General features: G+C 42.7%; 1 protein-coding gene across 6 annotated transcripts in view; it reads right to left on the bottom strand.

The window, feature by feature from the left end:
• Positions 1 to 438: 438 nt before the first annotated feature.
• The window catches only part of TFAP2B (transcription factor AP-2 beta), a 33,635-nt gene continuing 8,227 nt past the window's right edge, over positions 439 to 25,846 (bottom strand). For 2 of the 6 annotated variants that reach the window (XM_086744322.1, XM_086744319.1), the window contains 7 exons: positions 23,371 to 23,431; positions 15,605 to 15,679; positions 15,120 to 15,339; positions 12,504 to 12,622; positions 9,710 to 9,851; positions 7,113 to 7,372; positions 5,721 to 5,761 (listed from right to left, as the gene is read on the bottom strand). In XM_086744322.1, coding sequence (XP_086600448.1) covers positions 5,721 to 5,761; positions 7,113 to 7,372; positions 9,710 to 9,851; positions 12,504 to 12,622; positions 15,120 to 15,339; positions 15,605 to 15,679; positions 23,371 to 23,431 — 918 coding nt within the window. Of the gene's footprint in view, positions 489 to 5,720; positions 5,762 to 7,071; positions 7,373 to 9,709; positions 9,852 to 12,503; positions 12,623 to 15,119; positions 15,345 to 15,604; positions 15,680 to 23,369; positions 23,432 to 25,846 lie in introns of those variants that run through there. The other 4 variants (XM_086744323.1, XM_086744325.1, XM_086744321.1 and 1 more) reach the window with 3 other exon arrangements.

The raw sequence follows: 25,846 nt of genomic DNA on the forward strand, positions 1-25,846 counted from the left end.
GCTCCGGTTTTCCCAGCTCTCCCCGCCCGCGGGCATCCTTCACCCCACACCTGCCCGCAACTGAGTTTGGGGGAGAGGAGGTTTGGGAGGTCCCCCAGAAAGGACGAAAAAGGGTAAAAATGAGGAAAAGGGGTGTGGGAAGAGGATTCCCTTTTTTCTTTTACTCCCAGCTCCGCTCCCCCCCGGCCACCTCGGACCCCAGGGGCTTCGGCCGCGGTCCCCCTCCTCACCCACCCACCCACTCCCTCCATCCTGGGCCCCCCAAACTTGCTCCGGGCGTTTTTGCCATCACACCACTGAGAGAAAGTGGGTCACGGCTGAGTCCAAGCCTGGCTGAAGCCGAGGCAGCCGAGCCTCGAAAGCTTCCCCACAAAGCAGACTTTGGGGTCGTCGTTTGCAATGCCTTTTTTTTTTTTTTAATTATGATGAGATGATGATTTATTTTGGACACCTTGGGCGATCAGCTGAGTCGACTCCTGTAGTCCAAGCTGGAAGGAGAGGGAGAAGGGAGGTAGTTTGGGAGATGGAGGTGGGGATTAATAGTTTTTTAACTTTTTTTTTTTTTGCTATTTCCCCACCCCCACTCCGAGAAAAACTAAGTTGCAAAAACCGATCCACGGCCTGTTACAGCTCCAGCATCTCTCCCTCTGCCCTCTTAAACTAGCACTTTCTCTAAAAACCAACAGATAAAACCCCGACCCAGACAAGTCTTCAGAGCCGGTATTTAACTAAAATACTTCACGGCAGTAAAAGCGATGCTTTAAACCGGTTTCCACCCTCGGGGCTCCCTGTTTGAGCACACGTGTGTGTTTGTTTTCAGGGAGACTGTGGGGAGGGCTCAATTGCCAGTCCTTTCCAGCCTCTGACTTACAGGCAAAAAAAAAAAAAAAATAAATAAAATATATATTTTTTCCATAATAAGTCCGGAAAAAAAAAAAAGAAAAAATCCTGAGACTTTAATCTGTCCCCTCTCCTCCTCTTTCACTCAGCCGCAGGGTAAACCCCGAGTCACTCCGGAGTGGCTCCGGGTTAACCCCAGGGATCCGGATTTCCCCTCAGCTCTTCTTCATGGGTGTCCATTACAAACCTAAAAAAAAAAAAAAAAAAAAAAAAAGGCGACTTGGGAAAGGAGGGGAAAGAGGGAGAGGTGGAGGAAGAAGGGTGTGGTTTTTTTGTTTGAATATTTTCTTTTGCTAGTTACTGGTGCTGCAACTGGAGACCTAAAGGTAGAAAATAATCCCGCGTTGTGAATATGAACATCACTCCTGATCTGTATATAAGAGCATATACATATATATATACACACATATACACACTCACATCCACGTGTACATAAGTGAAACGTATAGGAACACAGGAGTGGGAAAAAAAAAAAAAAAAAGAAACCTCTTTCCTGATCTCGCAGGCTTACAAAAGATTTTCTTTTAATGGCTAATACTTTGAAAAGAAAAAGAAGGTTTACTCCTAATTCAGCTGGTAAAAGCAAAATGAAACGAAAGCTCACGTTAACATGACATGAGGTTTATTATAGGTCTGTTTAAAATGAAGAGGTAAGAGTTGTCAAAATATGGACACTTTTGAGTCAGACAGAAATAAAATACCAACATTTCTGAGAAGCAGTATTTATTGTCTTTTTTTTTTTTTTAATGTAGAGACATGTCCTGAATTTCCCCAAAACCTAGATTGGGAAAATAAAGACTTCTTGGAGTTATAAGTAAATCCGTCTGCAGAATCGAAGCAGCACCAACATTCAAAAAAACTGAAGAGGAAAATACAACGAAACACAACAATCTCTCTTTTTTTTTATTCTTATTCTTATTATTTATGTAAATCAGGTCATCACTGGACAAGAAACCAATTTCTACCCATTACCATAACAGCTTGTCTATAAAGAACAGAAAAGATTCCGATAGGATACTATCTAGTCAAGCGGGATTTTTTTTTTTTGTTGGTTTTGTTTTTTCTTTCTTTTTTGTTTTTTTTTTTTTTACTTTTTGTTTTTAAATTCCCCCACCCATTCACAGAGGTATAGATTCACAGATAAATAACCCAAAAACTACTTGCTCGCCATATTTACACATTCCCGTTAAATTAAGCATAAATAAATATATACAAACTCAATACTGAATGCCTCTCCGCGTTTCTTCTCAGGAAGAGTCGATAAACTGATATTTCTCACTGCATGGTCAGATTTTTTCAAGAAGAGGAGGTGAAAGGGATCGTTTGGGGCATAAAAGGAGATTTTTTTTTTTTTTCTTTCATCTTTCCAGTTTTTCATTCGCTTTTTCTGAGCTTTGCATTTGTTTTGGGTTTGTGTGTTTTGTTTTGTTCCTGGGTTTTTTTTTTTCCTTTATTTCTCGCTGGCACACAATGTTTCGTCTCTCTCGAAGTGTTCAGGCGTTTGCCAGTGTGTTTGGGGACATTTCCTTTTACTTTTTCCCTTTGTATAAGAAAATATACTATTTGTAAAAAGCCTACGGTCTCTCTCACGCAGGGAAGCCGGAGGGAAGGGGGAGTGCGGCCGGATCGATCTGGCAAAGCTTAGGGCAGCTGAAACGAGCACCAAGTTCTCCGAGAAACGCATTAAAACAGAGCCGAATAGGTCTGCGTGATAAACCGGTCAGAAAGAGAAGAGCAGGGGAAGGGAATAAGCCCTTTGGGCACAGCTCAACGTCTTAAACCCATCCTCCCTCCTTTCCCTCCCAGCCCCAAATGCAAATTTGGGGATTTTGCGGGAGGTTGGTCTGGGATGCAAAGGGACTTGAAACAGCTTCTCACAGAGAATTTCTATTAGGTGGGACAAGAGACGACCCGATTTTAAAGAAATCATCGGGTTGTAAAAGGATTTCCATAAAATTGGCTTCTTGTTTCCTTCACACCTTGTGTGAATAACAACCAGGAAAAAAATAAAAAATAGTCAGGGAGAGTATGAAAACAGAGATCTTTCCAATGGAAAATAGATAATTGTTATTAAAAAAAAAAAAAGTGAGACTAAGAATGAAATAAAATTTACAGCAATCCACCTGTTTGGTTAGAAAATAAACTTTTCCTGGTCTCTCCTCAAACTTTTCCCTTGAGTTAAAAAGCAAAGCTGCCGTGTTAATCCTCCTGTTTATTAATTTATGATCCCGAGGAAACCAAATCTTTTAATAACTCAATTATCAGATAAACGTCTGAGGTGCCCCGCCAACTCAAGTAGTTGGGTTGGGAAAGTGCAAGGGAGCAGGAGCTTTCCAGTGGGAGGGTGAGTTTGATTTTTGAGGGATTTCAGTTCTCAGCACTGATAGGAGCCACCGGGCGGTGGATGTTTCCCTCTGGGACCAGCATTAGGCTAGGGGGAAGAACAGTGGTGGGTGTACTCCTACACCATGTTTTCTCCCTGTTTATATTTAAATCAGAAACTTTGTGGATTTTGTCTCCAGACTTTGGGGAAGAAACAAGGGGAGTCCCACCAAAATCAGTGGGAATTTTACGTTCGCTTTCATTTCACCTGAGCGAAGCACAGCCTGGCATTTTGAGCCTGTCTCTTCCAGGTAGAAGGCATGAGAGGCAGATCTAAAGTTGCCAGAAGCCAACTGAAACTCTTCCTTCAACCTTCTCGGGGTTTGAGACCCTGGTCCAGGTGACCAAACCCGTGCCTAGGGGACACTTCAGCAGCAGGATCAAACCCTCATGCATGCCTAAGCACCTGCATACATGTATGCACGTCTTTACCCAAGAAGTTGCAAGTGGTTCCCTCTCCTCACCAACTTGCAGTGGTGGTGGGATACTGTCTTCTGCAGTTAAAAGGAGCATCCCCAACATCTCCCCAAAGGCAAGGAAGGACCATCCCAAACATCCCCCCCAAAAGCCTTCAGCTGGAAGCTCTGGGGTGGCAGGCAGCAGGTCCCCACATCCCTACGTGTGCAGCTGGGGAGGTGGAAGACTGAGAGCTAACTTGGAGGTCTCCCCATACCCAGGAGCCCCACTGGGCTGGGTAATGCCGGAGGGCTGGGCCCATGGGCTCCTCACAAAGGCTTTTTGCAGAAAGCAGACAAAGCACGTTCAACACTTTGTGCTCTGCTTTAATAAACTGTATATTGTCATCAGGCAGAGAAGGGAGATGTGCTTTCAGGTGGTACCATCCGTTCCTCCCCAGATACACACACACACACCCCCTGTATGTTTCCCGCACATCATTGCTGGGTCATGCCCTGCACTGGAGTTTGGATTGTCCTTCCCCAGGGCTCCGCTGAAACTGGCGGTGGATGGCAAGGGCTGGGCTGTAGAGGACCAGGGGCTGCCTGGGGGCTGCTTTTCAACCTGGGGGTCCCCAATCTACTGGTGGGGGATCCATGAGATCTACATCACCCAGGGATCCACACCTCCTCTGGTGACATCCTCAGGGACATGCCAATTGCCAAACCCAGGGACCTGCCAGGGTCAAAGCCTACCTCCAGCTCATCCCAGCATCCACGGAGAAGGCTGCCTGCCTCAGTTTTCCCCTTCTCTAATGTGAGATTTCCCACAGCGTTCTGCCACAGAGGAACGAACAGTACAGGACTGCAGAGCAGCTCTGGAGGGGTCAGTGCTCCTTGGGGCTGGATGATTCCTGGGATTCTATTGCCACACACGTTCCCTACCTGTGAACTGGATGCAAGAGCCGAGACCTTTGCTTGGATGTAAAGATTTGGAAAGCAGAGCAGGCCCTAAGCCACAGCCATTTCTCACATAGCTTAGGACACTAAGGGTGACCATCAAGAGGCTCGTTTGTTTTTTTTTTTTGTTTTAAGAAAAATTTTGGGGGTGGTGCGGAGAGTATTGCTGAACTATTTCTCCCCCACCATCCCCTCTGGAAAGTATCTAGAACCTAAAACAAGGCTAAAGTTTCTCTTTACTCTCTCCCCTGTTTTGAGTTCAAGTGTGCCTACTTGGGTGGGTGGGATTGAGTCCTGCAGCTTTCACAGGGATGCCAGGGGGAGGCCTGACCCCACTGGAGTTTTGGCAGTGACTCCAGGAGGTTTACCCACACCGAGTAACTGTTCTGATACAAGCAAAAAGACGTGTTAGTGCACCAACCCTACCCCACTGAGAAACACATGCAATTACCCAGTACGGCAGAATCCAAATAGAAATTCGTATCCTTACACTTCAGCATTATTTTTACCATAGAAGACAAAGAAATGTATGTTAAAAAAAAAAAAGGAAATAAATCAGACTCCCTCTCCACCCCCCCAAATCATATGCATAAGACATCCTGTCACACACCAAACCACTGAGATAAACATTGGAGTTGAGAAGTTTTTTCCCCCCTACCACACCGACTTGTTCTAAAGCAAGAGTCACAAGACATATTTCTTTAAAAGCTTTCTAAGAGAAAGAGATTTCCTCAGACCGAGCTCAGAAATCAGGATATTCCCTGGCAAACCCTCCCCACTCCCATCACGAGGAGCCAGCTCACATGGCAATCCTTTCCTCTCTGGGTACAAAACCCTAGTGCCAAGCAAGCGCGGTAACATTCAACACAGCTCTTATTTTCTTTGCAATATTACACCTCAATTTCAACTTATATTTTTATCTCGTTCAAATTATTCCCTTTGAGCTTCTTTAAAGAAGTGCACCTACAGAATTCAGAAACAACTGGCTTTGATTTGAAAAAGGAAAAAAAAAAAAAGAAAAGTATCAGAATATCAGAATTGTGGATTTTTTTTCTCTGTACCTGATATATTGTGTAGGGATCTCTAGTCCTCTTTGAAGAAGCTCATAAGCCAAGCGGGCAAAGCTTTAGGAAACAGAAGAAAATAAAATAGTGCATACTCCTGAGAAAGAATTACATACTCATATCACTCATTTTTTTGTTGTTGTTAACAGTTCTTTAAAAATGAGGAAAGATATCTCTCAGACACACTACTCAAGGAAACTGAGGACTGAAACATTGGCATAGTTAAGAATCTAAAACTCCCTAGAGAAAAAGAGGAGATCTCAGAAAATTAAGAAATCAGATAGCGCTGACATTTTACCAAACCTCACTTTCAAATTTTGCAATCCATGATAGACAAGGCATGGTACCATCAAAGGCAAGTACTAAATTACAACGGTATGTTTGCATGCATGAGTATGTGTGGCTATACTCACATATATATATATGTACACACATATATATATATGTATATACAAACATACATAGGATACACACACACCCCTCTCCAGGGGCACACACGCGCCCATACACACCTGTAAACGCTGGTAACATAAACAGAGAGTCTGTCTAGACCAGGAAAAACAAAACAAAAAAATTCTTAAAAAAATAGAAATAGCTAATTCGACTGAGCTACGATGACTTGAAACTTCCTGGCTAATGTTAAGATGCTGCCATGAACGCAGCTCAAACCAGCTGGTGTCGATGACTTCGTGAGAGGTCTACACGCTCGCCTCCCCTCCTTTCCTAGTCTAGACAGAAACAGGGCGGTGAGATGAAATGGGAAGAGCTGGGGGAAAATGAGGCGATGGGGTTGCTCAGAAAGGAATGCTCTGGAAGATCATTTTAGCTAGGGTGAAGACAGGACATCATTCAAGAAAAAAAAAAAGAAGAAAATAAAAATAATAGCAAGACAGACCGTGCAGCTCAAGAAATCAAAGCACTGACACCAAAAATGTTTCTCCAATTTCTTCCAATAAGTTATTCATTTCTTTCTTTTATTATTATTATTATTAATTATTATTATATTCCCCTCCCCCCCAATCATTATTTTAAAAAGGTGAAAGAACAGAAGTGGGAAAAAAATCCTGGTGGTTGTCTTCACATGATCCTGGCAAGAGACTCTGAACCACTGGTCTTGCGCCATTGTGCTCCTCTGATCTTAAATTATTGTCTTTCTTTTATTATTTTTTATTATTTTTATTATTATTATTTTATTATTATTATTATTTTGTCCTACCTAATAGAATTCTTCCAAAGCCCAATCCAACATTTTTAAAGCTAAAATTAAGACGGTTTTGTTTTAAAAGATTCTCTCTCTCTCTTTTCTCCTTTTATTTAACTTTTTTCTTTTCCTTTCTTTCTTTCTTTTTTTTTCCTCCTCTCTCCCTCTCTCATTTTCTGTGTTTTTCTTCCTTGTCTCCAGTTTTACTACCTGGTCCTTCGCCAGATGTGTGCCTGTTAGCAGTGTTGTTGTTCAAGAACATCTTGTCCATGCCTTTGAGAGCTTCAGTCAGGTAGTTTTGAAGGGCCGTGAGGGCGGCGCAGATAGCAGGGGCCCCAAAGCCATGAGTGATGAGGCTGAAGTGAGTCAAGCAGCTCTGAATGCCTGGTTCCAAAATAGGGGTAGGCCGGCTGTTTCCAATGGGCGTCCTGTCCTGGGCCAGGAGATCTGTAAATTCTTTACAAAGTTGCCTGCATGGAAGAAAGAAAGGCAAAGAGAAGACAAGAGAGAGAGAAAAATGGTGGTTAGGCCCATCCCACATTTCTCTGAGACAATTAAGGTTGAAGGAGGGTAGGTGCAAGCCTAAGCTGATCCCAAGACCCAGGATAGGACCTTTTCGCCCCATTCCTTTCCCTCAGCAGTGCTTGGGGACTGGCCATGGCAAGCCAACAGCTCTCTGCTCAGGATGACATTCTTCAGGAGGGAGTGAAACAAAGTTCACTGAACGCTCAGCCTCCGATATTGTTTAGTGAACTTCTTTGTTTCAGGAGGTTTCTGCAATTGCAGGATAACACCGGGTCTGGAGAGAAAAATCTCTCCTACAGCCACAAGGATGCTTCTGGGAAGGTTTAGATTGGATATTAGGAAAATTTTTTTCACTGAAAGTTATCAAGCATTGGAACAGGCTGCCCAGGGAAGTGGTTGAGTCACTATGCCTGGAGATATTTAAAAGATGCGTAGATATGGTACTTAGGGACATGGTTTAGTGGTGGACTTGGCAGTGCTAGGTTAATGGTTGGACTTGATGATCTTAAAGGTCTTTTCCAACCAAAATAGTTCTATGATTCCGAAGCACTGTGAAAACCCAGCCCTGCTTGGTAGCTCTAGAAATAACCAGGCCAAAAGGGACATGATCTGCCAACCACTGCAGAGAGGCCTGACCCTGGCTCAAACCAGCTGTTCCTGGAGGAAAGTGCAACCATGCACTGACAGCTACCGGGTGGCACAGGGCCGTGGTGCAGGGAAGGGTCAAAATGGAGCCTCCGCTGAAGATGCTCTGGTTGAGCCACCTTGTCGAGAAAGCTCAGGATGTTGGGAGTCCATGCTGGCTTATTCACTGTATGAGAAGCAAAGCTAGCATTTCCTTTTTTTTTTTTTTTTTTTGGGGGGGGGGGGTGGCATCCCAATTAACACATCAGAGTTGACATCTGGCTCTTGTTTGTTTGCCCATGCCTTTGAAAAATCAGATTCAATTTTTATGATTAATTCCGGCCACACATTTTCTTTTTCATTGCTCTGGTCCAAAAGGCCTTCAAGTCAACAGGTGCTTGGGCAATGTAGAAACCTTAGGGTTTCTAGTGGGGTTCCCAAATGAATAGTTTCTTCGAGACAGATGCCTACCCAGGGACTGGAGAGGAAAAAAAACGGCCAGGAAAAAAAAATAGAAAGAAAAAGAAAAAAAAAAAAAGAAAGAAAAGAAAAAGAAAGAAAAAAATAAACCCTTAAAAAAGGCATTCAGCTCTTATCCTCTGAAATTCTCTGAAATTCCCGGTGGGTTCAGGGTTTCAGAGGGTGGGCAAAGATAAAGGTCTACTTCTATGTGTATTATCCATTAAGAAAGTGCAAGAGAGGAAACTTTGAATTTGGAGAACAAACAGTAATGAGTCCAACATTTTACATCTTCAAAGAGCAAAGCAGGGTCTGCGAGCAATTAAAGTTCTGGGACATTAATATCTTCTGACCCTGCGGAAAAGGCCAATCAAATTCCAACCACGTCTAAAAAACATCTGGACAAATTTGAGCAAATGATTTTTCAACCCTCCATATATTTCTTTAAATTACACTGTCATCGGAGGCAAGCCACGTCCCAGAGCATGAAATAAATGAGAGCTGTTCGGGCTGGCTGTGTTTTTTTTTTTCTTTTTTTTTTTTTTTTCCCCATTTTTTGCTGGATAGACGGAGATGTATGGAAACACATAGCACCCACTACCAAGGATCCGAGCAAACTACGAAGCTCCTGGTTTGTAACCTGGGAGGCACAGCCAAGTGTAAATCATCAAGCACAGCACATCCACAGAGAAAGTCCCAAGGGAGAGAGATGGGTTGGGGGGACCAAACCAACAACAATTAGTGGGCTGTTCTCCTTTTTTTTTTTTTCTCTTTTTTCCCCCTTCTTTAATTTTTTTTTTAATTGAATCGTATGGAAAAGACATTGCAATCTGATAGCAGACAGACAGATATATCAGGAGGGACAGACAGATGTGCTGTGGAAGCAAAATGTAGATTTTTTGCTCCCCTTTCCATAAAGATTTTTGAACTGAGGGTGGCCTGGAAGCCAGGTACAGTAGCTAGAGCACAGGCTCCTCCATCCTCTATAGGGACAAGCATGTGTTGACAGAAACCCCACTGCAGAATCTATAGGGTCTGCCCTTCCTATAGGGAGATCCAGCATCCCTCCTCCCCGAGTGGCCGGTGTAATTTAGGGGCTGGAAATGCTGGCTGCTTTCAGAACGAGCTGGGAGGAAGGGTTTGAGGAAGGGGGAGGATTTTCTCGGAGGGGTGGGCGGGGGAGTTAAGTTCGCACTCACTTTGTAGCAAGCAGCATGTTTTTCCTGGAGTGCAGGTCGCTGGGGTCCGTGTGCTGCCTGTTCAGGTACTCGGAAACAGCTTTGGCTGGGAATTCCGTTTCGCAGATGTACCCAAAATCCCGAGCTAAATGAACGGCCTCACCTGGAGGGAATGAGAGGGGAATTAACCCACCCTGCCGAGGCGGCTACCCACCAGCTCTTTCGGGCCGTGTTTAGAAACCTTCTGACATCCCTCACACTTCAGGGTGCAGGTATGGGTTGTCCCTCCACAAGCCCTGTTTTGGGGGCAGAAGTAAGAGGATGGGACAATTTTTCTGCTGATGAGATTTGCCTTTGCTACAAGGCATTCATGATGATGCCTGCGTATGAAGCTAATTTCGCAGAACTGGGGAGAAAAATACACCCACACACAACATACATACATACATACATACATACATACACATACACACATGGAACATACATACACACACACTTTCAAATAAACTGGGCCAAAAAAAAAACTAGGGGAAACTAGTTAAATCCCGAAAGACAGAAGGACCCAAACTTCCCTTCCAGCAGAGAAATAATTCCTGATTAAATTCACCAGAACACAGTCCAAAATTTTACAGATGTGGACATAATGCTAATGTAAATGTGGGGGTTTTTTTGTGGGACATGGTATATACACTTGTTTGTACACCCACATGGAGCACTTGCATCGTTATCGCAATTATCGCCACATCTGTCAAATGATGGAGATAACTGCATTTCGCCCGATGGAAATTATGAATCTGCTTTCTTAACTGACCATCAGGCAACAGGAACTCCTCTCTGCCCGGTGGAAGGATAGCAACTAATGGCAATGTTTCCCACGAAAAAAAAAAAAATAATAATAATAATTATTCGAACTCTAATTCTAATTGTCACTTTTTCTGCCTGCCTGCTTTCGGGTTTCTTGCCTCCAGAGGTTCGTGTCATCCAACTCCTACTGATGTATTTTATGCCACAAGAAGAAGATAGTAGCTGAAGAAAGGAGGAAAAGAGGAGGGAAAAAAACAAAAAAAAAAACAACCAACCACCCCTCAGACTCTAAGGGGATTCCACCAGATTATAGCTCAGCCCCTCTAGAATAAAGCATTAAACCCTTTAAAGCACCGCCTGAGGGACCGAGAGGGAAGATTTCCAACACGCAAACCAGATATGTCTAGTAACTCCAGGACCATATTATTTTTTAACGATCGGGAGTTGCTTTCCAACGTCACCGTTCTGTTTTTCTCCCAAGCCTTCTCACTAATCACCAAATCGCTTCGGGAAAACCACAGCAGCCGGTGGGGCCCCGGGGAGTCCCCGCCGCCCTCTCCCCGCCCCGGGCAGGGTCCTCCCAGGCTACCCGCTCTCGGGTGAGCCCAATCGGGGCTGACCGGAGCTTTTCTGCTCTCGGCGAGATCAGAGCAGCGAAGCTAAAGCCTGGCTGATAGCAGGAAAGAAGATAAATCAGCAGGCACAGCTTCTTCCAAAAAAAAAAAAAAGAGGGAGCTCTCTTAAGGTAAATTGTTGATTTGTAAGGAAATCAGGGGAGAGGAGGGTAACGCACTCCTTTCCACACACTTGGCAGAGATTTTAGCATCACTGTACCACTGTGCAACCACCCAGGCTTTGGAGCCTCGAGCCAGCTCCGAGAAGAGGCCGACTTCGCTGTGAGTGGGGTGCACTGATTTTTTTTTTTTTTTTTTTCCGCTGAGGTGAAGCTGCACTAACCCCGGTGTTACAGGGCAGTCGTCGCACTCGAAATGCTTTGCATTTCCTATATCCGACCCCTATATCCATAACCTGCGCCGTGCTTTGCACCTAACCCCTGTGCGGGTACCAGGAGCTTCTTCCTATGAGCCCCCTTTTTTTTGTTGTTTTTTGCGGGCCCGCCTTCAGCTCAGCATGCGGCAAGGTCTTATCGCTCTCCCAACTTCGTCAAAAGAGTTGAAAAGTTAGTACCTCGCACGAATGTTTATGCACGCCTATATGCAGAAGAGATAAGTGGATTATTTATACGCCTCTCGGTGTGTATGTCTGATGCAGATACATATAATTCATAATTGCGTCCCTGCTACTGCGGTTGTGTTTTTTTGGAGAAGGTCCAACTTCCCTCCGCATAAACACGCGCATATCCCAAACGTATTAGCGGCTCTAAATTTTACTTTTCAACACCGTAACAATAAAAATCAGAGAAACACGCCGAACACCGAAATTACATTAACTGTCTTGAAATGGGGTGAAACTTCAGTCTCCCTTTCCCTCTCCCCTTCCTCAGGATTTGCTCAGTGCTAGCCACCTCAAGGTAAACCGCGCTCTGTGACTCTTCAATTGCTCTGATTTCTTAAGATTGAAAAAAAATTTAAAAAAATTGTGGTATTTTTCCTCACTGATCATCCCGTAGTGGCCATGAAGAAGCTGGGAAGGAGCGAATTAGAGGGATGATGGAGCAGATGTAGGGTCGGAGAGCTCAGGCTGGAAATCAATATCCATGGGGAATGGGAATGTCCTGCACAATCGCACACATAAATACACATATACACGCATACACACACATATACACACGCGCACATTCTTGCCAATCAGAGGGGTCAATGACCAGTGACTTCATTTTTGGGGATGGGATCCTGAACCGTGCCAGTGTTCCTCCTAACCCGCCCGGAATTTCACCTCTGCAAGATTTTCCCACCTGATTCCGATTTTTTTTTTTTCCTGTGTTTATAAAACGTCAGACAGCAGTTGAGAGTAGGCAGGGGTGTGAAGGGAGCTGCGACCCCCGGCTTACCTTCCACCAGGGAGGTGAGTAAAGTGACATTTGCGGCCTTACGCCTGCCGGCTGGTAAATTCAAACCGATTTTTTCTAGCCTTTCTCGCAAAGATCTCCCCCCGTTTTTCGATTTGGCTCTAGAATTGCAAAGAAATTAAGATCGTGATTAACCCCGCGGTGTTCCTGGAAGAAAGGTTTACTCTGTACAGTCAGTAGAGCTGGGGACGGTCTCTGGATGTGTTGATTTCTTGCTAGGGTTTGCTGAGATTTACTTAATTTCTCCCAGGGGTGGGAGGATGAACCCATTTTTCTCCCTGGTTTTTTTTTTTTTTTTCCCCCAGGAAATCAAATCATGCCAGATAGCAATAACTAGTGGACAGGGTTCTGATCCAGTGAGCAAGTCGGTTCCTATTGTACAACAGTAGTTAGTATTAGGATGGAGTCAGGAGATGGGCAGAAAGGTAGAGGAGGAGAATTAAATCCTCAATTATTCCAGGAAAGAGCCAGAACGGGAAAAAGAATAAGGGGAAAAAAAAAATCTGAAAGGCTCGAAGGAAGAATGTATGTGCCTGGGGATAAATATAAAAGGAGGAAAAGATTTATGAAACTTCAGGAACCATTTCGTGAGTGTGTGAGTGGGTTCTTGTGCGGAAAGGCGATGCTGAGAGGAAGAGCTCACCTGAAGGCAGGGAGCGTTATACAGAGGGAACAGATTGCCCGAAGGCAGATTTGAATATCTGTCGGAGGTTACTGATTAGGGCAATAAAAAGATGAGCGAGCTATAGGTGGGAAATACAGAGCTATTGTTTGGCCGCCTATACGTATGTAAACCCCCAGGGACGAAACCTTGCCCCCTGCGAAATCAGGGAGAGTTTTAGCACCTAAGATCAGAGTCCTCCCCAAATACCTCTTAGTCTTTGCTTAAAACGTGTTTAAGAATTAGCAGTCACGCTTAGCGAAAGGAAACCAGAAACGACAGAAAAGGCAGACTGGCTTCCCACGATTTTACGTCGAAGAAAATAGGGCTGGAGAATCGCAAAAGAGCACCTTTCCCTATTTCATCTGCTCTGGACCAAAAGCTAGTCTAAAATTTAGACTCAAGATAAGAGCTCAAGTAAGCCAGTGATTATGTCTTGGGCCGTCTCCAGAAATCCACTGAAGTCCAGTAATGACGCCTCTTTACCTTGATAATTACATTTTCTCCAGTGTATGTCCCTGCTCCATTTGCAGTTGCGCAGAACGAGCAGGCAGGTGAGCATCTGTAAGTAAAAATCTCTGCTGCTCTCACTGGCAAGGATCACAACTAAACATTGATTACAGACATTCACGTGGAACAGCGTTTATTTTAGGAAACCCTAATTCTCCCGTGTATTTTTGGGTGACTGACTGCATGTAGCAGGACCTTCTCCGTATCTCCAGACACGGAGCTGGAGCCCCTGACGTCATCACTTTAAAAAAAATAATAATAATAACTACTTAATTTTAAATCGCCTTAGAGTCAACGTTGCCCAACTGCTGCTACAGGAGTTAGCAAAATATTTGCATCTCGAAGATTAGCAACTTTTAAACGTGATCTGAAATTGATTCAGGGTCAGTTTGTATGCATTTGTTCCTGTCTCCAAGTTATGCTTCATCTTCCAGTTTGGTGTATACCTCACACTTAGAAAATGAAGTTTTACTCCCTCTCAGCTTTCTGTTGGCTTGAGTGAACTGGTACTTCATTATTTCTTCCCTGTTCTGACCAGAGCTGGAGCTTTAGCTCACCTTTCTTACAGACCAGTCATGTTGTCAACTCGCTTCTCAACTTCAGTCACTGTCAAGCAGATAAAGCCCTTTTTCCCTGATAGTCCTTCCAGCTGATGACCTCGGAGCTTAAATTCTTGTTGCTGGTCCCCAAACGCACAATCTCTCAGTTGACGTGATGGAGTGGCAACCAGGCCTCCAGGTTCTCCCTTGCTCCTCCTTTTCCTCAGTACCAATAACGCCAACTATTTAGAGGGCGTGATTTGCACAAAAGTTAAACAACAAAGGCCTGAAGACAAGGTGTGAGTAATTCCCATTAGCAACCTTCTCTAGATGAAGCACTAAGTTTCTGACTTTCAAAGCTTTCTGTTGATGGCTTCTCTTTAGTCAGGTCCTTACCTACCTTAAAGGTTGCCTATTAATCCCCTACCAATTTCAATAATGACCTGTGTGGCCCCATGTTAATTGCCTTATCAAGGAACCTCACAGATTTATCTGAAATACAAACAGTTCATCCTGCAACATCTAACTGCAACATGCCCACCATGGCATTTTATTTTGTTCATTTGCTAAGAGAGAAGTGTGAGGAGGAGGAGCAAAGATAGAAAGTGGGTGCATGTACAAGAGTGAAAAAAAAACTTCTTGTCTAAGTTCATTTTGAGATGCTTTGACAGAAAACGTACAAAGCCAACTCTTTCTCTAGTTTCCACATGTTGGCCTCAATGTCTGCATACAGCATATTTTCCCCTTATCCCAAACGTTATGCGCACGTGCTGTGACAATGAGATCAACACATATTTGCAACCACCTTTACCGTTGACCAAATATTTCCGGTGCACGCATGGATGCCTACAGAGGGGCATGGCCATGCGTTTGCCCCCAGTCTCTTACCTTCTGAGTACTCCTCCTAGGAGGGATGCGTTCAGACACTCCGGAGGAGAAAGGCGTCTTTGAACTTCTCCCACAGTTACTTTATACTTTGAAGTTGAACTAAGCAAAGACAAGCGGCCAGGTACAGAGCAAAACACCTCTCCGGTATTGACTGAAATTCCACCCAGGAAGCCATCTTTATTCATCATCAAAGAAGTAACAGATTTTGGAGGAACTGGAACTGGAGAAAGAGAAGGGGAAGAGGGGAGAGAGAAACCATCATGCCACGAAGGAGTGCAGGCTAACCACAGCCTCTCTGACATGCACAGAACAGCCAAATGAAAGGGAATTTTGAATCTCTGGCTACCTCCAGCAACCTAAAGGGTGCTGCTCCCCCAACCTCTAGGAAACTGCTCCATGAATGATGGATGGGGAGGAGGGTGGTGCAGTGCAGCCTCTATGCAGGGTTTGATCATTGGGAAATATAAATATGTATTGGCAAGCACCTGGCAACTTTCGGGTTTGAGCCTGTGTGTCACCCAGAGCCCCCCGATGCCTTTTGTACAACGGACAGCGCCTTTCTGGAGGGGAACAAAAAAAAAAAAAAAAAGCAAAATTTACTCTTTTTTTGCTAATGTTTCCATTACTGCTAAACTGAGCCAGGAATAAATTCACTACACGAAGTTGCTGTCTTAAATAAGTACCAAGGCTGGAGGATACAGCAACCAGAAGACAGCTCTGTTATTGCTTTGTGGTTTTATTAAGTCTAGTTTATGAAATAAAATGAGTTTTTTCCTTCAGAAAAATGAACACGGGAAAAAAAAATTCTGGTCTAATCATGGCATTCCCCACCTTGATCATACTGTGCTGTCCGTGAAGCCCTGCCCCTAATAAAGCTGATCCAGTTATTGTAAAACATACTTAAAGGTATTTGTGTGGAAAAAAAAACCAAACAAAACAATAAAGTGAAACTAAAAAGAACCCAAACAAACAAATCCAACCATGTTATTCTGTCCACGATAAAATGAAATATTTATTTTCTCTGAGAAACTAGCCAGGTTGTTTTAAGAGTAACCAAGGGGATTATAACGAACAAATTCCTATAATAACAACTCACTCAGAAATAAACAAACAAAAAAAAATGTGGCTAAACTAAAAATGAGAGCAATTCCCCCGTGACATGAATTTTGTTTACAAATGAACTTAAATAGCTCCCTCATAATTGTGTGTAACTGTTATGATTTACAGCAGGTGCTCTAATCAATCACCCAATCACTTTAATTTATAGGGAGCCTCGCTGCATTTTCCCAGTTGTTTCATTTCTGCAAGTAATTGATAACAAACCGTACTTAAGGTATGTTTTATGCAGGAGTTAATAAGAGCTGACAGCTGCTACTGCTGCTTCCTCTCAGAACTGCAGCAACACGCCTTTCTTTATGGACAAAAATACCCCAAAACTGGGGGTTTGCTGGTAGTAGAGTCCAGGCGTGCTTCAGAGGACAGGACTAATTGATTACACACCCTGCTCGAGCAGATACCGCTTCCCAATCTCCCGTTTCCACTCAATCAATCGCAAAACCAATTCGGCAAATAATAGGGTTCTATTCTGCACATATGCCAGCTATTTAGGTAGTTATAATGCATGTCAGTTAAGCCATAAAAACCCCCTGTTTATTTGCAACATATCTGGAGAATCAAGCCATTAGGGTTGAGGGGATATTTAAGTCGTCTGGAGCTGCTAAACAATAAGATCGGGTATCCCAATATATTACCAAGTGCTAACTACTGGGCAATTGCCAATTTTATAACCTCGGTGTATGGAATAGACACAACCGTGTTCCACCGGTTTTATTACAGATCATTTCCTACTGCCAGACCAGACCCCCACAATAAAAGCTCCATAACAGCTCAAAACCAAAAGGCATGTCGATTTTAGGCGTACATATTGCTTCATATGCCTTGTACACAGTCTCCAGCATAAACAAATTATTTTGAGTGGCTTTACTTCAGGGAATCGGAAAGTGGAATGGATTCCCATTTCTCTATTATTTTTAGTTAGGCACTTTATGCAGCTCATAAAGGCAGTTTCAAATAGTTTGAGAATGGCACAGAAACAGTTATAAAAGAGTTAGAGGCCTGCTCCTGCTTTCGTTGCTATTAATATCATTTGTTGCCATTGATTCTACAGGAAAAGACTTTTGGGGTATCAGAAGTAGTATTGGAAGTGAAAAATATAAGTACAGCTCTATCTTCTCCCATGTTGTACATAGAAATAGAACTTATTTCATGCACGATGTTCTGCAATGTCATTTGAGTGAAGCATCAAGAAAAAGTTTTTGTTATTAAAAAAAAAAAGGGAAAAAAAAGGGTTAGATTAAAGCAGTGCCACCAGACAGATTTTCATGACTGGCATTTTTTTTTTTCCTCGGACAAACACTCAGTGGCTCAAACACACCTTTGCAGTGGCTATATTTAGTGACCAGTTCATCAGGTCACTGTCCAGTGAACTGAGAAATTAAACAAGAGGCAGCAATTCCACGAGAATCTGATCTTAGTCCAAACTCACTAAAGACAGAGGGACCCGTGCAATGCTTCAGTGTCCCTCACCTCACTCACTTTGGCCTTTTGCAGCACTCATTACATTACTTAACCTTTGAAATATGGATTTTCACATGCTCAGTTTTTGGTTGGTTTGGTTTTTTTTTTTCTTTTTTTTTTTTTCTTTTTCCTTGCGAATTGCTTTTTGGGAAGCAGGCTGGCTCTCTTCCCTGCTATACTGAGAGCTGCTCAGCTTTTCTTCCTACCACTGCCTCCTCGAAAAGGACCCTATGTACATATCCATCAGTTGGAGCCTAATAACTCTATACCCCATTTTAGCAGCTTACCAGGCGGTGTAAGCATATCTATTGCAATTTCATAGCTTCAGAGAGATGTATTCTATCTAGATTCTATATCTTCTGTAAATTACCTAATGCTGCCTCAAAAAAAAAAAAGTGTTTGCCATGGAATGAATTATCTCTATCTCTATCTGTATCATATCTATATGTTTATCATGGCTATAGCTTTTCAGATACAGCCCAGGCATTACCAGGGAGAATACAACGTGGAGGTTTTAGTGGGTGAAGAGAGACACGCATCCGTGTGTGCAGCTGCATGTGTCAAATCCCTGCGTGTATGTAAATAAATGGTAATACACAGGGTATTTTTAGTCGAGGTCAACTTTCCCAGTTGGTTAAGGATTGCCACAACTGCTGAAATAATCCAGAATGACACACGGGGATACACACAGTGTCCCCACCACTTCTCCTTTAACTTTATCCCATTTAGTTCTTGTTATCCCCAGCAGAAACTATTCCATTTTCTTTCACTCCCAAAGTCTATTTGCTGTGTGTATGTGAGCACTCACAAATACATAATTCACCCTTCCAAAATATCTGCCTTCTCTCTTTCTTTCTCTTTATTTCTCTCTCCCTCTCTCCTTTCTTCTTTTCCATCCCTTTCTCTCTCTTTCTCATCTCTCTCTTCTTTCTATTTTTCTCTTTTCTCCTTTTATATCCTTTCACTTCTTTCTTCATTTCTCTTCTTTCTCTCCTTTCTTCTTTTCTGTACCTACCAACCTTCCTTCTTTCCTTCTTCTTTCTTTCTTTCTTTCTTTTTCTTTCTCTCTCTTTCTTTCTTTTTCTCTCTCTTTATTTTTTCTCCCTCTTTCTCTCTCGTCCTATGGTTACTTCCAGCCTCTTTATCATTTCTCCCCCTTCCATTTCTCTTCAGCTTATCAATAAACCGGGAGAGCAACAGTAGCCGCTTGATTTGTTAGTAATTATAAGCATACTGTTCCTGCAAACGGGATCTCTAGATGAGTGAGATCGCTTTAAAACGACAGCAGGAAATGGTGGGGAAATGGAGCATGGCGAAACTCAGCGTGAAGCTTTCAGTTCTTTACATGTTTACAATTTTCTGTGCATACATTAAGTCTCAGGGTTGTTGGGTTTGGGTTTTTTTTTTTGTTTTTTTGGTTTGGTTTTTTTTTTGTGGTGGTGGTGGTTCTCTGTTGGGTTGCTCTCTACAACCACACATAAATGCACGCGGACGAGAGGCAATGGAAATAAAAGGGCATTTCAGCAACACTAAAAATAAACAAATAAATATAATTATGTCCAATAACGAGGCTCTAAGCTATAGATATCCTTACAACAAACCTGGCAAATATCTGATAGTCCATCAGTCAAACAAACAATCAATCAGAATAAGTATTTCTTACTAGCAAACGTCATGGACAAACTTATTACTAATCCGCTATCAAACTGCCTTCAAATCTCTTTATCTGCTCACTGGATCTGAAATGAGTAAAAAGTCCTTTGTCCGTTATAACACCAGAAATTTGTTGCTACTGGTGATTTGGTTTGACTCGGTAGGCAGCCCTAGAAAGTCCATGGACAACGTTTTACTTGTTGCCACTAAAAGACTCCGTTCTTATTTTAATGAACAAACACAGAAATAGTGAGTTCATGTCCCCATTCCTCCTGTCCCTTTCCTCCCCTCCTCTTTCCCCCTCCTCTCCTCCACCGCAACCCTTTTCCCCTGAAAGCAGGGACCAAATTTCAAAGTGCAATGTATTCCCTCGAAATTGTTTTGCATTCAGTTAAAGGGGATCGTAAGGTTCAATGGGTAATCCAGGGAAAAATCACGGAACCCGAGTGGCAGCAAAGCAACGTCTCCCATTCCCAGATCTATCACCTGAAAAGCTGAGGCCAGAGTGGTTTTCGGTTAATCATTTATCCGGATATTTCAAGAAGGGGTGGGGAGGAATCTTATGCTGTGTTAATAAGAGTTTAAAAAAAAAAAAAAAAGTTCGGGCATCTCCTTTCAAGTGTTTCTTTAAAATAATATGAACAATAGAGAGTGTTTGCAAGGAGACAATGAATTAAGGTGTTAGGGTTAAAATGCCCTTTCGTGCTAAGTCAGATGTGAGCGCGCAGAAGCAGCTGAAAGTGAATAAATACATCGGGATAATGTTAAGGTCACTGACTGTGCCCCAGAGTCACAAAAAATTAACTTGGGACTCGGGCCACGCAAGGTTTTGCAAGAGGACAACTTCCACCGCTGTAGACTGTGCCAAGCAAATTTCAGATGAGCGGTTGACAAGGGGACCCGATCAGCTGTTCTCGACATAGGGAAAACTTTCCCTTCATTTCAGCAGAAACCCAGGGAAAGGCCTCAAAACCTGCAGCCGGTAAGCTCTTAAAGCCGAATTAAATCTGTTATTAACGCTCTTGGTGATTATGATCATCTTGATTATTTATCTGGCTCCCTCCCTCCCACTTCCACCACCCAAATCTTAATGGAACTGGGAGTTAACGATGATTTTTTAATGTCTTGTTGGATTTTTAGCCTGTTAATGTACCGCATCCTTCTCATTATTAGTTTATTGATTGTTCATTGACCAGCCCCCTTCAAATCGTATTAACCACCCTCTGCCACTTTAGATTAGGGGAGTTTAAAAAGCACCTTTCATTATTTCCCCACCACCACGGTAGAGTTCAGGCTTGGTGGCTTAATGTTCGCTCTAATGGGGCAGCTAAGAGACGAGGGGCCACGGTCCCTGCCTATTGCATTAATAGCTCAAAGGGGGCTAATACAGAAAATTAGCCTTAAACGAGCTCTGGAGATCTCCAAATGAAAGAGCCATTTATCACGCTGGCTACCTTCACTTCACTCGTTTGCTCTCTCTACTGGGAACAACTCATTTCCTCTTAACTAAATTACTTCAGAAATGTCAAGTAAGCTCAGAGAGCAAACGTAACGAGAGGCGGTGTATTTGTAATCTCTTGCGCGGGATCGATACGCGGGATAAATCGATAGCCGGGTATGAATCCCTATATAATTTCCCTAATATTTTTTAGCAATCCTTTTGCATAGAGAGATAATTCCCTCCGCAGGTCTCAAAGACCGTAAAGGAACAGACACTTGCAGTCTGGATGCTATAATTAAGTTTAGGCTTCAAGTCCACATCATACTTTTTTTTCCACTAGATTGTAATTAAAGCATTTCAAGCGTCAAACTAGGTCTTGGTGAAGCAGATCCTCTCCAATCCTCAGCTAGCAAATCCGTATCACGGGGAGTGCTCCACTGCCTCAAAAGCAGTCAACACCTCTCTGTTTGTCTACCCATGCCATCCGCCTGCCACAACGACTTGCAGAGTTTAAATAACTTATTCTCACTTCCAAGTGCATCCTCACAGCCACAAACTGAAGGGAACAAAGCGAAATTGATGCTGAATCCTCTCTGTGTTGCTTTTTTTTCCTCTCGTCCTGATTAAATATTTTCTGCCACCAACGTGACCTACTATTTATTACCCATTTCTGTTCCTCCGCACCCAGGAAAGCGGCTGTGCAAAAAAGAAACTGAGCTCACAATATTCCTTTGTGCTGGGAAGTTTCTTAGAGCTCAGCATTACTTCTAAGGAAGAAAATACTCCTACAGTGACTTCAAAACAGCTGCAGAAGCATCTCAGGATTATTATTTTTTTTTCAGTAACCTCATTTCCAAACTGTATATGTATCCTGTTCATCGCCCAAACACAACGAGCACACCTAAATCTGTACCTAACATATAAAATTATTTACATATCTTTGTCTTAACTGTACCACTCAGCATGCACATTAAATATCTCTGCTGTCTTCGCCATCTGAAGGAGGGAGACACACAGAGGGAGGAAAGGAGGGAGCAAAACCAAAAAAAAAGTGTTTTGGACTCGTGATCAACAGAAGAGTGTTCTGCGACAAAAACAAACAACAACAACAAAAAAAAAACCAAACCCCACAACAGATTGCGAAAGGAAAATGCGAGCGCAGAGTAAGGTTAAAGAGGAGGCTCTGGACCACAAATCAAGCACCAATTAATCAAATACACCCAAGAGGAAACGTCGTGTATGAGGTGTCAAGTGGGGGTGGGGAGGGGAGGAGCGGGGAGGAGAGTGAGGGGAAAAAAAAAAAAAAGAAAGAAAAATACAACCAGAACCCATCAGGTTACAGATCCTGAGCACAAAACCTGCTGAACATTCAAAATCGACCAAACCAGGAGAAATAACTCTTTTTTTTTTTTTTTTTTTTTTCCTAAGGATAAGTCTGTTTCTCCAAAAACACCTTCGACTTTTCAACCAGTGGTCAGAAATGATGCTGCCAAATGGCCTCCAAGTTTTAATCTGTCCTCCCTCAAATAACTACAACTTGATCGTGTGTGTGTGTGAGAGAGGATTTAAATGAAAAAAAAAAATAAATACAGGGAAGGACCTCATGCTGCCTTGAACACATTTTAAATAAACACCCTCCCTGTTATTTTGCTTTACTTTCTAGAAGATCGTCTCTATTAGAGCATTTGTGCGCGTTTGACAAATAATAAGGTCCTGGAGATAAGTGCTGCTGATAGTAAGCATAAGGGGCAGCATTTCTGAGGCTCATCTCTGGTACTTAAAATTGAATCTAGAAAGAGAAACTCCTTAGATAATTAAAGATAGCTTTCCCTGCATTTGCAGTGTGTGATCTGTTTAATGTCTATCAGCATAACACAACACTAATCGCCAAGCATCTTCGAGTGACTGTCAGAGAAACGTAAAAAAAATTAAGCAGCTGCAATACGCCCAAAATGAGTTATTGTAATTACATTTAATTAGTTTAATTAGTTAATTATTTTGCTTACAGCTGTACGAGAGACTGCAAACATTTGTTAATATCACATTCCCTTTAACAGTATGGGGTGATTCTGCAGTTACACTAAATCATGTGCGCATATGTAGAAAGATTTAAAAAATGGGTATGGGAAGGGGGGATTCTTGGGGGAAGGAGGTCGGGGCTGCCTTCCCACAGGCGTTTCTTTCTCTCCCCTTCACGTTCCATTCGCCTGGGAAATGCGTTTAAGCCCCAAAGGGAATCATCCCCTTCCCCCCATTAAAAGCCAAGGGGTCTCCATCGAGGACTACGGGGCGAGGGGGGCGGGGGGGGAGGAAGAGGAGGGGAAACTGCGTTTGAGCATGGGGTGCTGTGTTTGAGAGCATTTGTGTAATTAAACCCTTTGAAGGACGGGGAGGGAGGGATATCAACTCTTACTTCCCAATCTCTTTCCTTTTCCCCCTCACTTTATCTGATCCAGCTCCTCATCTTGCTGCCATGTACGCCTGCTTCCTGGATAAATATGTTGCCCCAAAGTAAAAAATATATCATGAAGATATTGCAACACAGTCAAAGTTTGTCTCGCTTGTTGGAATAATCCATACCTTTTTTAATGACAGACTGGTCCAATAAGTTCATACCGCTGTTATTGGCATCTTCAACTGACTGTGGATATAAAAACATCACTATTCAAATTGACTGGATATTAAAGAATCACGTACATAAATCATGTCATTCCAAACTGGAGTTTCTGTTATTTCCATTTATATTAATTCACTAGGGGAAGAGGGATTTTTTTTTTACTATTATTATTGTTATTATTATTCCCCCAAATCGACAAGGAAATGAAATTCTTACAAATTATATAGTCTTCTAATAAAAAAAAAAAAAAAAAGAGGTGTGAAGCATATGGGGTGCAATGCTGTTTTTGTTATCTTATAAAACATAGATATCACATAGACTTCTTTGCATGCGATAAAGCTTTATATTTCTTCCTTTGAAAATCTGGCAATCTGGCAACATCTGCAAGATCTATTGCATGACATAAATGAACGCGATTAAGGACAACTTAAATTCTCCCTCCCCTTTCCTCCCCCTCCCTCCCCCCCCTTCCTCTTTTTTTTTTTTTTTTTTTTTTTGGTTTTGCTTGTTTGTGTAACCCTGCTACATCTTAATAATTCAAGGACCGTTTACTTTTTATATATAATAGTTTACATTACGGACTTTTAATTAAAGCCTGAGCAATCCGGAGTGCAGCGCAACGCCCACATCGTGCTGGGTAGAGGCAGAAAGAGATTTACAGCTCCCGAGGTTGCTTCCATGTCCTGAATTAGTTGGGAGGGGGGAGCGGGAATATACATTATCGAAAGTATAAACCAATTTTGGCCTAGAAAAACTCTCCTGATCTGCTTTTCAAAGCCTTCTTTTTTTTTTTCTTCCTTTTCAACCCGCTTAGGAGCACACCTGTTATTATGGCATTAACTTCTTTAGGAGGGAAGAGAACAAAAAAGGGCACAGAGGACAGAGCAAATGTTGGGTTTTGTTTCTCAACACGAAAATGGGATGTACAAAAAAAATCAACCAACCAAACAACCAAGCAGCCAAGTACCACTGAATCTGCGGTCGGCGCAGCCAAATCGTCCCCCGAGGAGAAGAGATGTCATAAGAGCAATTTATTGCAGAATGACGACAGGTTCTGTTTTAGGGTAAATTCTGGGTTTCGGAGAAAGGGAGGACCCGTGGGTTTCTTGGTTTTATTATTTTTCTCATTCTTGTTTAGGGTTTGGGGGTTTTTCCCGGGTTATTGCATATCTGGGGAGCTGTCACTTTTTTTTTTTTTTTCCCCTGATAAGGAAAACATCTGTACAGTAAAGCAATGATTTCCTTCCCTATTATTTTAACTTTATCTTTGCTACACCGAAAGGCTGAGCTTATCCGCATCCAACCCTTATCTCCGGCTTCTCCCTGCTCAGCACAGACGTTCAAGATGGAATATGATTTAGGAGAAAATTACATCTCTCCAAAATGCGACCGAACAATATTTTCTATGAGATCTTTCCTTTCATTTTCCGTGAATCCCCACTCAAACCAGAGCGCACACAGAGCGGTTCCTTATGTTGTGTGTTCGTGCATGGCTGTGTCTCTCATAATCAATAGCCTACATACCTAAAGGGCACAAAATAAAATTACAAAGTCTTCCCTCCTTTCCCTGAGCAGCTCCCAAAGAGGGATGACGAGCAAATCCTTCTGGAGCGAGTCGTGGTGCACCTCGATGGCGCAGAATTGGGGGTAAATAATAAAAAAAAAAGCCATATTTTACCTTTTTTTTACTTTTTTTTTTTTCCCCCCGTCCTTATCTCACCTTATCTCTGGAGTGGAGGGTTGTGCACACCCTTTATGTGTGTGCGTGCCCTCCGCTCGCTCCATCAGCAACGTGGGTTCGTTGTTGTAGTTAATGAGAAGACTCCTGTCTGATTTTCTATCTAATTACGCCCTCCTGCTGGGTTTTTGTACAGGATATTCGCTCAGCATGCTGGCAGTTAATAGTCACAGAGAGGATCGTAAAGATTTAATTAGGACTGCATGCGGAAACGTGGAAAAACAACTCAGACTTTTAATTACTAGACTTCTTTAGTTAAAAGTGATACCAGGGGTTACTTTATAAGAGACTTGGGTGTTTTGGTGCAACTTAACTTTCCGTGTCTCTAGCTAGCACAGAGGAGCGGGGACGGCAGTGTGAGTGAGGAGGGGGAGGAGGAGGTGGAGAAGGAGTGGAGGTGTGTGTGCAGGGAGGGGAAAGGTGATGAGTTTCTAGATATACTTAGAAAATCTAGAGAGGAAGATTCCCCTCCTCCAATAATCTGATAACATGGAGCTTCCTGTGTATCATATATATAGATACACCTTATTCAACAGCTACGGATATATCTGAGGAAAACCCCCTGAAGCCTGATTTTTTTTTGTTTTGTTTTTGTTTTCCTTTGAAGAATCTGAATTTTCCCCTGTATTTTCTTTATCCTATCTTTTACTAACATAACCCTACTTCTGCCTAGCCGGTGAGGGTGAGGAGGGAAGATATCT

This window comes from Chlamydotis macqueenii, chromosome 3 (assembly GCF_036417535.1).
Source record: "Chlamydotis macqueenii isolate bChlMac1 chromosome 3, bChlMac1.mat, whole genome shotgun sequence".
Lineage (NCBI taxonomy): Eukaryota > Metazoa > Chordata > Aves > Otidiformes > Otididae > Chlamydotis > Chlamydotis macqueenii.